Source organism: Mirounga leonina, unplaced genomic scaffold, assembly GCF_011800145.1.
Source record: "Mirounga leonina isolate KUSES-001 unplaced genomic scaffold, KU_Mleo_1.0 Mir_179, whole genome shotgun sequence".
NCBI classification, from domain to species: Eukaryota; Metazoa; Chordata; class Mammalia; order Carnivora; family Phocidae; genus Mirounga; species Mirounga leonina.
The window spans coordinates 7,170,074-7,184,396 of record NW_023270466.1 but is presented as its reverse complement, the minus strand read 5'-3'; the positions used below and the strand labels follow the sequence as shown (position 1 = coordinate 7,184,396).

General features: G+C 42.6%; 1 protein-coding gene across 2 annotated transcripts in view; it reads right to left on the bottom strand.

Moving 5' to 3' along the window:
• HABP4 (hyaluronan binding protein 4) overlaps positions 1-12,729 on the bottom strand; it is a 42,600-nt gene extending 29,871 nt beyond the window's left edge. The window contains exons 1-4 of one of the 2 annotated variants that reach the window (XM_035024462.1): positions 12,245-12,729; positions 7,433-7,595; positions 819-959; positions 518-586 (exon numbers count right to left, since the gene is read on the bottom strand). In XM_035024462.1, coding sequence (XP_034880353.1) covers positions 518-586; positions 819-959; positions 7,433-7,595; positions 12,245-12,635 — 764 coding nt within the window. In that variant the 5' untranslated portion in view covers positions 12,636-12,729. The remainder of the gene's footprint in view (positions 1-517; positions 587-818; positions 960-7,432; positions 7,596-12,244) is intronic. The other variant, XM_035024463.1, reaches the window with a different exon arrangement.
• Between the last annotated feature and the right edge of the window lie 1,594 nt (positions 12,730-14,323).

Sequence of the window (14,323 nt, the reverse complement as noted above, 5' to 3'; positions counted from 1 at the left end):
TGAAATGAAACAGCAGAACCAAGTACCTCTTCTAAGTAGCAAAACTGGCACAGATCTGAGACACTATGAAGCCTCAGAAAAATGTCAGATTTGAACCTTCAGTGAAACTTGTCATTGAGCTTGACCTGCAAATGATTTCATAAAATCAAGAAGCAATGTATATGAGAACTTGGGGAGGCCACAGAAAAGTAAAGTATAGAATATCCAGGAATTTAAAAAGCATTCTGAGGCCTATGTACAGTGCCATGTGCTAGGGCATCAGCAAATACAAATTTGTTTGGGCTAAAATATGATAAAAGAACTTTCAAAGTCATTTTCAAATCTAATTGCAACATAGCAAACATGCTTTAAGAAGTCATCTCACTAAACAAAAGCCTAAAATGAATCTCTACCTAATGGCACACAAATATAAAGCCACTGAAAGCACAACAGAGAGTACTTTTTACGAAAGGAAAATAAAGATCCAGAGATTTCCACCTAACTGTAGGTTCACAGAAGGCACACATTTGCACCGTACCTGGTATCTTTACCTGATCCCCAGGTTCGAACTCCACATCCACCCATGTTGTCTTCGGTTCTGATTGCTCTAGAGAAAGAAAGAATATTCCCTTAAACTGGAAGGTGGTCTCCAGTCAATCTCCAAATCAGAAAAGCTGATCAGAAAAGCTGTCCCAGGATCAGCTCCCTCAGGAATAAGAGCACACTATATAAAGTCAACTAAATATTAACACATAACAGATTCGTACCATGTATCACCAAGACCATAAAGCGAAAACAGCAGTTCCAGAGGAACTGACATTTTCTCATTCCCACCATACCTCTCAAAATCTCGTTTCCCTCTCTGGTCAAAACCGTCGAAAGCTCTGTTCCCGGGGCCGCCTCTGCCTCGGCTTCGCATGGCCCCTCTTGGGCCTCCACGGCCTCTCAGGGGTCTGTCTCGATCAAACCTGTCAATGGGTCTAGAAAGAGACGGGTATAATCAAAAGTGGTGAACTGCATTAAAGGGCTAAGAAGACTCTTTTCAGAAAAAAAATTCTAGAAGGACACGATGGCTGAAATATACTGGAAAGAACAGTGGCTTGAAAAATAAAGTAATAGTTAATGTTTACCGAATACTACTTACTACCTGAAGCACTGTTCTGAGCACGTCACATACAGAAATTAATTCTCATAAACAGAACTACAGTATACAACTATCGTCCACAAATCAGGAAACAAGAGGCACAAAGGAGGTAGGTAACTTGCCCAAGGTCATACGGCTGCTAGTGAGGATGCCAGATGAAAGAAGCAGGTCCTGGGCAGGTCTTACTGCGGAAGGACATCCTTTTCTCTGGATCTGGTTTCCTCATTTATAAAATGAGGTTAGATAAACTCCAAGATTCATCCCAGCTCTAATATTCAATATTCAAGTTAAATTTGGAATGTTTTGTATAACAGAAATAATTTAACTTCAAATTATGCCCCCTCCCAAATTTCCCTCTCCCAAACACAACCAGTGAGTGAGTGCATTGACCCCTATTCATCATTGGACACTGCTGACCGTTAATTTTCCTCTAACCTCTCTGACTTCTCTTTCCCTGCCTGTCCTTAGAAAACTATTTTTGTAATAGGTCATACTGAAACAGGGTACAAAATTCACAAGCTATTCCCCTTGCTCCTTGGCTACCCAATTCCACTTCTCACAGGTAGGCACATCCAGAGTCACATAAAGGGACCAGTTCTATACCTTGCCTCTTTCATCTCACTAGTCTTGGTGCTCCACACACAGATGCCTCCCTCGTTCTTCCGGGTACCTGACTGTTCTTACGTGTACCTGCATTCCTGACTTCCTATTTCTGGCACACATCGTCCTCATCTCTACGCTACTGCTGTGTGACCTTCATTCATGTGACCCTGCGTCTCTCACTGGGGTCTCTGATTCCAGGCCACAAAGCCAGTTACTTCCTGGACATACCCTCTGTCCATGCCCTGGTCCTGCAGATACGTGACCAACACTGACCCCTTGCTCCTCCTATGGTCCCCAACTCACAGCACGAAAGTACCTAAGCCAAGAACCAGCTGTCTTCAACTGTCTTCCCTTCGTCCCCTGCCACATCCTCTGGCCCAAGGCCTGACTGCCCACCCACTTCTCCTCACACCCATTCCTGGCCACATCTCTTAGTCAGTGTCATTTTTTTATGAGGACTTGAAGCTACTGTAGGAAGGTCATCTTTTTCATCATTACAACCTTACTTGAATAAGATAAATTATATTTGGCTCAAGCACCCAAACCGGAGATATGTTCCAGTCTACTGCTATGGCTGAAAATGTTACATTAAAAAGCTACTATGTGAGAGTGGGTAAAAAGATACAAAACTCACTATTCTCCTATTCAAAAAGATTAAAAAAATACAGAATCACCAATCATTAACTTTATGCAAGGCTCTTACAAGAAACATCATCCTAAATACATTCTCTAGGTTGGCTTTTCTCCTCCCACCTCCTCCACCCCTACCAAAACAAAATTTGTATTCTTTTTTTTTTTAATATTTATTTATTTTAGAGAGAGAAAAAGAATGTGCGCATGTGGCGTGGAAGGACAGAAGGAGAGGGAGAGAATCTTAAGCAGACTCCCTACTGAACGTGGAACCCACGCGGGACTTGATCTCACCACCCTGAGATCATGACCTGAGCCGAAATCAAGAGTCAGCTGCTTAACAGACTGAGGCTCCCAGGCGCCCCAAAACAAAATTTTTAAATAGAAATTGTCATAAAATTGATTACATGTTGATAAATATCTGAAGCAGAGTTCTAAAACAATGACAAAATTAAAGTAATAGTAAGTTCTTAACAAGGGAGTTGGACAGGGCCATAAAAGAAAAAAAAATGTACTTAAATATTGAGAGGAAATGAAACGCCAAAACATACATGGAAAATAATGCCAACAGTCAAAATCAGGTCTAAATTTTCATGAAATCTACATCAGATACCAATAAAACACAAAGGCCTTTAAAATATAATAGTGATTGAAACTGACCCTAAAATAGCCCTGTGTGTTCTGGTTTATTTTAATCCCTTGAACCATTTTTTTCTTTACTCCCCAGATTACCCACCCCCTTCCCCCAATTAAATCTATTCTCAATTACTTCTCTATAATCCCTTGATCATAAAACATATCCTCTCTGTGCTTGTGTTGGCAGCACATATACTAAAAGGTGGAACAATAAAACATATTCTTTTTTTTTTTTTTTACAGGTTAGTGAGCATTGAGAAGCCCTGTACTCTATTTAGGAAGCTTGATTTGTGTTGTACTCACAAGCAAAAGCAAGGAAAATAACATTTCAGCCAAGCACCGTGCTTTACATCCCTGTAATCCACTCTCTGACAATAATCCTCATAAGCAGACACAAGTACCTGTTTACAGGTAAAGGGAATGAAGTTCATGGAGGGGAAAGTGAGGGGTTAGTGTTTACTGGGTATAGAGTTTCACTCTGGAAAGATAAAAATGTTCTGGAGAAGGATGGTGGTGCTGGTTGTACAACAATGTGAATGTATTTAATGCACTGCACTGCCATACATTTGTAAGTGATTAAAATAGTAAATGTTATGCTATATATATTTTATCCCAATTTTTAAAAATGCTTCCTTATGAGAAGAAAAAAAAAACAAACAAACATCTGAGTAAGTGATTCTTTCAGAACTGGAACAGACTTTGAATGACCAGGAGTAAACTTCAGGAAGAGCCAAAGAGTCAAAATAATCCAGACAGAAGCAGACTAATTTCCTAATAGCCTATGTTCAAAGAGTTCACTTAAGTTCATTATTTGGAGCCTAAAGAAAAATTCCTCCTGCATTAAAAACAGTAGTGGTGCGCCCCCCACCCCCCACCATATGCAAGATACCTGGCTGATCTCTGCACCTGAGCCCCATGGACAGCTACTCCCAGCACCATTTCTGACACTGCTTCTATATGAAAATATGTGTTCTGCCTTAGTGGAATAAAAATCCACGTGAGCCGGCTGTGACCAGAGTACCCATCACTGCAACTCTGGGTCTTTGTTTCCCCAATCATAAACATGGACAGGACTTAATTAGATATAGTCTGTTAAGATTATCAAGATTCTAGGGGGGCCTGGGTGGATCAGTCGATTAAGCATCCGACTCTTGACTTCAGCTCAGGTAATGATCTCAGGGTTGTGAGAATGAGCCTGCGTCTGGCTCTACGGTGGGCATGGAACCTGCTTAAGATCCTCTTTCTCCCTCTCCCTCTGGCCCATCCTCTGTGCATGCATGCTCTCTCTCTTAAAAAAAAAAAAAAAAATTATCAGGATTCTATAATTCTGTCCAATAAACATGTATAGGTATCATTGAAAATGCAAGGTGATATTTTTCACTATCAAATAAGCAAAGAAGAAAGTTCAATTTATTATATTCAAACCTCGAGAAAGAGCTATGAGAAATGCTCTTATAGACTGTTAGTGATAGAGTAAGTGGGCAGGTTACTAGGACAGTGACTGGGTCACTATGTATCAAAAGATCCCCCCTTACCCTAATTTGTTTTCACACTCTATGTACCCAACCAAACTTGCACTAAAGCACAAACTGGGTCCTAGGATACATGACACCCAGTTAAGGACCACTGCTTTATGGTTCCCACTTCTAGAATTCCCATCTAGGAACGGTCCAATGTAAGGGAATGATTACATTGTACTGCATCCAAACAACACATAATAGAACCATAAAAAATGTTTACCAAACATTGTTAAGGACATGGAAAACACTTCTGCCATGTCAAGTGGAATTGAAAGCATATAAAGGACTCAGTACATATGTATTATCATCTTAATATTTAAGTGTATCTATGTATAAGAAAAAAAGGAAAAAATTAGGCCAGTGTTAAGAGTAATCATCTTAGATGGTAAGATAAGCAGTTTTAATTTTCTTTATAATTGCATGCATTTTCTAAATGGTCAAATTACCTTATGGATCTTTATTAATAGGAGAGTACTTTTTAAGAAATTAAGGAAAATAACTTTTCTGATAGTACATGACTTATCAAAAATAATTTCAAATTTCCTTGGAGGTAAAAATTACCTACATATACCTAATGTAATACAAGAGAAGGACACGAGACATCACTTCTGTGGTATTCCTGCCAGAGTGCATAATATCATTCCATAAAGAAACATCAGACAGGGCACCTGGGTGGCTCAGTTGGTTAGGCGACTGCCTTCGGCTCGGGTCATGATCCTGGAGTCCGGGATCGAGTCCCGCATCGGGCTCCCTGCTCAGCGGGGGGGTCTGCTTCTCCCTCTGACCCTCCCCCCTCTCATGTGCTCTCTCTCTCTCATATAAACAAGTAAAATCTTTAAAAAAAAAACAACAACATCAGACAAACTCAAATTCTGGGCTGTCCTACAAAATAACTGGCCCACACTCTTCCAAAATGTCAAAGTCATAAAAGATAAAGGAAGACTAAGGAGCTGTTCTACATTAAAGACAACTAAGTGCAATGCACATTCCTGGACTGCATCCTGAACCAGGCATTTTTTTTTTCTTTTGCTAAAAGGGCATTATTAGGACAACTGGTGAAATGTGAGTACTCTGTAGATTACATGATTTAGAGGATTAGATAACAGAATTGTATCAGTGTTAAAGAGTTGGATAACTGTACCATGTTTTTAGGAAATACATTTAAAGTATTTAGGGATAAAGAGATATTTCTGTACCTTACTCCTAAATGTCAAAGAAAAAATGTGTGTGTGTGTGTGTGTGTGTGTAAAGGAAGGGAAGGAGGGGGGTATGATAATGGAAATGTTAACATTTGGGGAATCTGGGTGGGGATATATAGGAATTCTTTGTCTAAGTCTTGCAACTTTCTATAAATCTGAAATTATTTTTAAAGAAAAAGAAAAATCCCTCCATAATCCTGTATCCCACCCTACCCCCACCCTTATATACATGTATGATTTCACTTAATAGGCATTGTTTTGTGTTAACATATACTCACCCTTTTTAAGGACTCATTTTGCTACTTAAAAAAGCTGAAAACATGAGTTTGTGCTTTTGAGCTATGATTTCCTTATCTCCACAGAATAAATCCCTGAAGTGAGAAAAAAAAATACACATATGCTTCCCCAAATAAATAGCTCTGATCCAGAAGGTTTTTTGTAAGCAAGCAGACTATAGCCATTACACAGCAAAATTGAAGTAATCACCAAAAATAGCAGAATTAAGCCTTTCTCTTCCCTCACCCTCCAACATGGCGGCAGATACAGCATCTTGATGTTCTGACCATGTAACTTCTAGGGAACAGATCTGTTAAAGTCACCGCCTGCCTCTGCCCTCCCAGACTGAGCTACTCTGCTGGACTTTTGCACTTTTGGGGAGGGTGGGGGTGGTTAATGAACATGGTTTTACAAAGCCATGTCCTTTGGTTAACTTGTAGCCAGGATCCTAAATGGAATCAGTAGTCAAGAAGTTGAAAGACTCTGGGACTAATGGCTCCCTTGTCATGAAACTACTCACAGCCGATAGTGTCAACACATACTGTTCTAGTCTCCCTCAGCCTTTTCTACCTATTTTCCTTTAAATGTGATTCACAAGTTGTTTGTTTAATCTAAACTCAGTGTTGTGCAGGTTGAATTATTAAACAAAAACCTGAGGCAGCGGGCACCTGTCATGTTGGTAGCAAGCAGGAGACCCCGAGAACTGCTCTCCATGTCCAGGTAGGCACAGGTAGCCCGCCCACTGCCCCATCACTCAGGAGTGGCGTCCAGCCACACCAGCCTGAGACCACCTTCCAGTTCAGAGCACTTTCTAGAGGAAGGTATGGGAGCCAGAAATTGGTGTCACACACTGTATCAGTTCTTAAAATGTCATCATGATAGCCAATTGGCCTAACCATGGGGCCAGAACTTGTTTAAATTTGTTAGCAGTCTAATGGACTCTGAGAAACAAACTGAGGGTTCTAGAGGGGAGGGGGTGGGGGGATGGGTTAGCCTGGTGATGGGTATTGAGGAGGGCACATTCTGCATGGAGCACTGCGTGTTATACGCAAACAATGAATCGAATCATGGAACACTACATCAAAAACTAATGATGTGATGTATGGTGATTAACATAATAATAACAAAAATAAATAAATTTGTTAGTAGTCTAAATTAGTAATATTAAGTCAAAACCATAATTATATCCCAAGCCTAAACTGCAAAAGAAAGTTTAACCAGTTTAACAGACTCCTGTCTAGCTTTTTACAGGAGTGCTTTGTGTAGTTATACCAATAAATAATTCATTTTTCACCATATAATCATTTCCCTCCTGTGTCACCTAAAGTAACTGCCAACTTCAATCGGCAAAATAATCCCAGGACTGGCACCATGAAAAGGTAGCAGTTCTCTTAAAACCCTCTGGCTCCCCACCAACCCTCCTGGCCGAGGTCTGCAGTACATACTTTTCATCTGTGAACTTCTCAGGTGTAAAGTCCGCCTGTCTCTCGGTCTCATAGGGTCGATACTCCCTGTAGGATCTGCGCTCTGCTCGGTCAAGTGTCACCTCCGTCCCCCGGATGTCATTCCATCCCTGTTGCTCCCCTCTTCTGGGAGCTCGCCTCTGGCCTGCCAGGGACAAATCAGAAGGGACAGCTGGGACACCAGGTCCATGACAGCATGTTTACAGAGAGTTTTAAATTCCACTTTTCTGGAAGTCAAAGTCATAGGAAAATCTGGGAAGTTCAGAAACATTCAGAGAAGAAAAAAGTTGTGGATACTGCCAGGGCCCAGAGTCAACTACAGTTGACCCTCGAGCAACACCGGTTTGAAGTGCGTGGCCCCACGCAGGCCTGGATTTTTTTAGATACAGTACAGTGGTGTCAATGTATTGTCTTCTCTAGCTTATCTGCTGTAAGAATACAATACATAATACATACACAAAATACACACTAACTGACTGTTGTTGGTAAGGCTTCCAGTCAACAGTAGGGTATTAGTAGTGAAGTTTTGGGGAAGTCAGAAATTATATGTGGATTTTTACCTGCACGGGAGGTTGGTGCCCCTAATCCCCACCACGTTGCTTGAGGGTCAACTGTACTTCCTAATAAAACTTTTAAGATACTTATGTTCTCTCTCTTTTGTCCTAGGAAATATAAACTATACCAACTAACCTATAATGACAGGTATCTCACAGAGTGTGACAGCTCTGGATAGACATGTTTGCTAAACTAACTACTTTTGACAAAAGCAACTTTATTAAAACATGGTAGTTAAGCTCCATACAGAACAATTAAAGGATAAACACTCTGTATTTCAGACTGCAGTTTAGATAAACTACGGTTTATCATTGACTACTAAGGTTTTCATTTCTAAATAGTCGTACTGTTTATCTTTTTTTGCTTGAAAACAAATTTTCCTGCTCTCATGCTCTTTGTTGAGTTTTATGCATTTATGATCATACTTCTCAATATGAGGCCAAGCTGCTATTTGCCAACTCATACAAGGACCAGTCGGCACTCAAAGGGACATCTCTCATTTGCAGAGAAACCAGCACTCAGCCATGGCCACTACGGGCTTCAATCTCTCGCTCTCTCTCACTTTACTCCTCTCTAGTTTTGATGCTTTAAAAATACTTAGATTCCATGTCTGAAGGCAGCTAATACTTGGTAAATACACTGTGAAGAAATCTGTCGCCTCTTAAATCATCTCCCAAAAATGTATTTATTTTTCCTTATATGCATTTAAAAGGTCTCCATCTCAAACAGGGGATGTACTATTTTTATTATAGTAGCTTCGATTTTCCTTGGTATAGCTTACCCTTCACATTGGTTGTATGGCTATAAAAATATTAAATGTATTTGAGTTAATGGGTATTTTTTAAATTCCTAGATTCCTCTCTTACTTAGATAACACATGACTCTTAAGGAATATATGTTTATACATATTTTTGTTTTCCTACTGAATATTTCCTATCTGAACTTTTTCCTGGGCACATGTAAATATTAACATAGTTCCAATACCTTACTGATCCCATTTTAAAGCAAAAATCAAGTCTGTGACACCACTAACATAAAACTGTGCAATTTATTACTTGTTAGTTAACATCAACTTTTTTTCAAATGTGACAAGTTACATAATAAATCTAAGTTCAATCTTAAGCTAATGTCCCATAACCTAGCGATGCTTACATCCAGTTGGCAGCCTGTACTGACGCCACAGTCTAGCTTATGATATGTTTGGGACATGGGAAAGATGCTGTCATAAATAGATCATTAAGCTTCTCTTGCAGAAACAAAAAAGAGACTGACACTTGTCCCAGGAGTATGCAATGCCAGATCTGAGGGCATGTACGTTACTAATAGAGATCCAATTTGAAACGTTAGGCAGAAAATGTTATTACGAAAGTTAATTATCTAACAAGTCGAAAACTACAATAGACTATGAAATCAGCTAATATGCCAACAGCAACAATACTTTTCAATACTTTTCCCTCAATGTAAAAAGTTATTTTAATGCAGCTTCAAATTTCCTATTTATAACCTATTTTTAAAAATCTTAATATTTCCACTTAACTACAGAATTATTTAGGAGCTATCCCACCTTTTTGCTTCCTCAAGGTTATTTTTTTAAATGTATCAATTAAATTTGGAACTCACCATTCAAAACTTAAAATGACATTTACTGCATACTTTGTATTAAAACGTCTTCCAAAGTTTTGGTGTACAAATTAAAAACCATTAAATACAACTGGCTACTTATTAGAATAATTATAAATACACTGCAAACATTTCATTCTCTCCGCAAAACCCAAAGATAAAAGGGGTCCAGTTTTTTCCCCATGATTTAGTGCTACGAGATCAAGATTGCAACTGAACCTAGTTTGTTTCTGTGCTGGGTCAGCAGCTCCAAGCAGATAATGCAAACACTGAATTCCTCTAGCCCTTTCCAATAAAAGCCTGGCACATGCAGTCTGATCACTGTTCTAAACCCAAGCCCGTATGAAGGGACAGAATACAATAAAATTTACAGAGAGATTTCCTACAAAATAAAGTTGAGCTTTGACTCAAAGACAATAGTTCTGAAAGGTTAGGAAAAGTGAAGCTGAAATAGCCTCTATGGATTTCAAGAATGAACTTCTTGAACAAGGCTCATCCAAGGATCTATATATGTTGTTAAATAGTGAAGGGCATTAAAAATCTGTTTCTATGGGAAAATCTTATGATTTTCACATCCACATCCAAAAATGTTTCCAATAAATGTCAAACATGTTTTGACTTTGATTCTTGTCCACACTGAGCATTCACTTATAATATTCTAACTAAATTAAAAATTTTGAATGTTAGAAAAGTACAGTCCATATCAATTAGGGCTACAAAACCTTTAGAGAGTAGCTCTCTATAAATTTAGTACAGTAACTACCTGAATGGAAATTAATGAGTTGTTTGCTCCTGAAATAACACGTCTGAAAAAGAACTGACAAATGACAAAATTACCATTTTAACTAAAAAATTCACAAAAGATCTTTAATATAGATCTAGATATAAAAGTCAGATCATCTGGATCATGAACAATTGACAGAAAAATGTTACAAACCCACTAGTTAAAATGCTAAGTGAAAGCAGGTTGTAACTCAGTTTATATATCATTTAAATTTAGGAAAAAAGAAATAGCTCTGTATGTACATAAATGCAAGGTGTTAACAAGTAAGAAAAATAGGAGATTTTTACTTCATACATTTTGGAATTGTTCAAAATTCTTATAATAAAAATGCATGATTTTTAATATTAAAACGGTTAAAAAGCAATATATTAACAGATAGCACTGAATGCAGTTTCATACTATTCTAAAGGATACATTATTTTCATTTGTTAAAAAGTAAAGGGAGAGGAAACGCTTAGCCTTCCTCAGTTCTTTCATTACTATATTTATCTAAATAGATATATGAGAAAAATGAGAACATAACACAAAATGTACAATGTATCTCGTCTCATTCACCGTTTAAAGAGGCTCATAAACGTACTGGCCTACCAGCATTGGGTTTTCAGATATCCAGTAGCATTTAAAATAATTTTCAACATCTTTATTACAGTGACTTTTCTCATTCTCTAGTGATATTGTGGGACTGAAGTTTTCACAGATAAAGGTAAACATTACCTAGCTGCCCAAAGTCACTTAAGTCAGAAGTTGTAATCTCAGGGCTGGGAAGCACGGTTGTAATCAAGGAACAAGCCAGTAAAGCCGAGTTGAATACAATGGCTCGAGTGGTCGAACCACACATCTTCACACTCGTTTAAAGCAAACCCTAGGACCACTGCCTTATTTTAGGAAAACACTGGAAACACAGGTGGAGTCTTGCAGACTAGGAGCTGATGCAGTTCAGGTGATAAACGACTCTTAAGCACCCTCCCTGGCTAGATGCGGACAGGGGTATCTGGCTAAGCAGGGTGTGGGGAACTTTGAATATTCTTGTTGAAAAGGTTAAAAGTTAAAAACGCTTTTCTTAAAGCAGCCTGAGTTAATGACAAGTTACACATCCCAACGACACTACATGCTGTGTTGAAAAATGATGCGGGCTGGCTGCTGGAAGCCACCGTAAGGGGATGGGTGTACGGTGATAGGGTGAAGTTACGGAGCCTGGAAAGAGCCGGGGACCCCGCGTCCGCCCCCGCCGCATCCTGCTCGCGGCCCTGACGTCACAGCCCGCCCCCGCGGTCACCCAGGCCTTCGCTCCATCACAGAGGCCCGAGCCCCTCACCCCCGCGATTCTTCACACACCCTGGGCTCTCGCCACCACCTCCCGCGGCCGGGTGCGCCCTCCTTCCTCACTCTCCCCTCACCACGCTTCTCTTTTTTTCCTCCCGACCCGAATCTTGCAATGGTTGGGCTGGAGGATGGAGCCGGTCCCTGCTAGCTCTAGATTTGAGCTCCCCGGGGTAGCGAACCCCAGTTATCCCCGCCACACACACCACCCCACCAGTACCCCTCAACTTTGCCCAACTTGTAAAGGCCCAGTTCCAGGATTGTGAGACCCTTACTCCACGCCCGCACTCCCCCCCACCCCCACAAGGGGCTGGGAAAGGCCAGAAGGGGCGTGACACCCCCCTCCCGTTCTCTTTTCCTACCTTCCTCCGCCACAAGGACTCTCAGCTTAACCCAAGCCTTCCCCGAGACCCCTTCCGTTTCTGGATCTGGACCCCCATGGGGGTCGAGAGGCGGCCGAGGAGGGGTGACCTCCGTGACCCCATTTTCCTTCCCCTCCCGCCCACCGCGCCTACCCGGGGGTGCCCAGGTGCCGGGCGGGGCACGCGTACCGGGTGGCAGCGGGCCGCCCCCGGGGCTGTCCGGCTGCTGCGCGCCGGGGGCCGGGAGGCTCTTGCGCTCCTTCTGGGACTCCCTCCGGCCGCCGCCCGCGCCAGGTCTGTGGCCCGAGGCCCCGGCCGGACTCCTGCCGCCGCGGTTGCCGGCCCCGGCCGCCGCCGCCTCGTCGCGCCTCTTGCGCTGCAGCTGCTGCTGGCGCCGGTGCTCGGCCTCGCGCAGGATGTCGAACGGGTCCGACTCGTCGTCCAGCAGCTGGTGGAAGCGGTTGGCCACTACGCAGCCGAAACTCTCTTGCATCGCGGCGCCTGCGGCGGCCGCGGCCACGGGGCTCCCCAGAGCGCCCTTCATGCCCCGCGGCCACTGCGGGCCAGCCGCTGGCAGCCCACGCGAGCGAGTCTCAGCAAAGCCGGTGGCGAGGACCCATTCCGCCCGCCGCTGCCGCCCTCCCTGCCCTGCCCGATCCCGTCCCTCCCGGCGCCCGCCCCCACGCCGCCGCCACCGCTGCCCGCCCAGGCGCCGCCCGACAGCCAATCAGCGCACGCAGACACGCCCCCTTTCCTAGCCGGCATCCCTGGAAGCCCAATCAACGGCGGGCTGCTGTCACGTCACGCGACCTCTATGCCCCTCCCCCGACTCAGCAGAGAGGGGCGGGGCACGAGGGGCGGAGCTACTGGGAGGAGCAAAGAGTCTAGTCAGTCCAGGCAGCTCGGCTGTGCGGGTGGGTCACAGCCATTATTTGTATTCTTTCTGGGATTGGGTCTGTATTCATTATGGGCCACTCTTTTTTGAAGTTTATATATTCATCTAGCCATTCAACTACGTATTGAACACTTATGTGCCAGGCATTATGTCGTCAGAGATACTAGCTCCGTGTTTTCGTGGATCTTAGTCTATAGACAGAAAACTGCCCTAAACGAAAGGCAAAGACTTTTTTACGCGCCCGAAGCGAAGGGACCTGACCTAATTAGGAGACCTGGAAAGGCTTTCCCTCGGAAGTGACGGTTAAACTGAGATACGAGGGATGACAGGGGCAGGAGCAACCGCAAGTACAGATGTCTTGAAGTGGGATGGAGCACAACCCATTGAAACTCAAAGGAAACCATTGCAACTGAATTGCAAAGAGCTGGGGGAGACCCTCACTTTGATCTTTATTCTAGGAGCAGTGGGAAGCAAATTTTAAGCCTAAGCATGTATTTAAAAAGGCCAAAAGGCCACTCTAGCTGAAATGCGAAGGACTAGGTTGGAGGCAGGTCAGAATGGCTGCAACGAGACCAAGCAAAAGATTGTTGCCGAGCTCCAGGGAAGAGTTGATGCATGTGACTTGAATTAGAATGGTGGCAGTGCAGGTGAAGAGACTACTAGATGCAAGAGCTATTTGGGAGGTTATCATAACAGGACTTCGTGATGCGCTAGATAGGGGTGTTGAGGAAAAAGAAGAGGGTATGATGACTCCTGTATTTCTGGCTTCTACAGCGGGAATGGTGGTGCATTCCAAAGAAATAGAGCACTGGAAGAGATCATTTTGATCAGAAGCATGAATTCAGTTTTGGACATGTTGAGGTTTTGTTTCATTTGTTTGTTTGGTTTTCAATTGAGGCCTGGAGCTCAGAGAGCTCTGAACTGGGCAATCCTCCAGGAAGTTGTGCTGGCACTTGCCTGCGTATCCCATAGCCCTTCCTTTTCCTCTTACATTTTCCCAGAACCTGTATTTTGTTAGGGCATCAGGTGGCTGTACAGCCCAGGGGAAGCTGGGCCCCCTTCCAGCCTCAAACTTGATTAATCTTAAATCATGCACTGTAATTCCATACTCTTGCCAATGATTGGTGTAGGAATAGGCTCTTGGTGCAGATCTTCTCTGGGGGGAAGTATTCTGGAGGATTCCTGAGAACATTTTTCTTATATCTAAAAACAGGCTGAGAAGGGATCTGCCGTTTCCCACCTCTATGCTTTGCTCCTTGTTATGTGAAGAGGACATAACGCCTGGAGTTGCTGTCCCTTATTGTGACTATGAGAATGGCAGAGCAGAAGGATGAAGA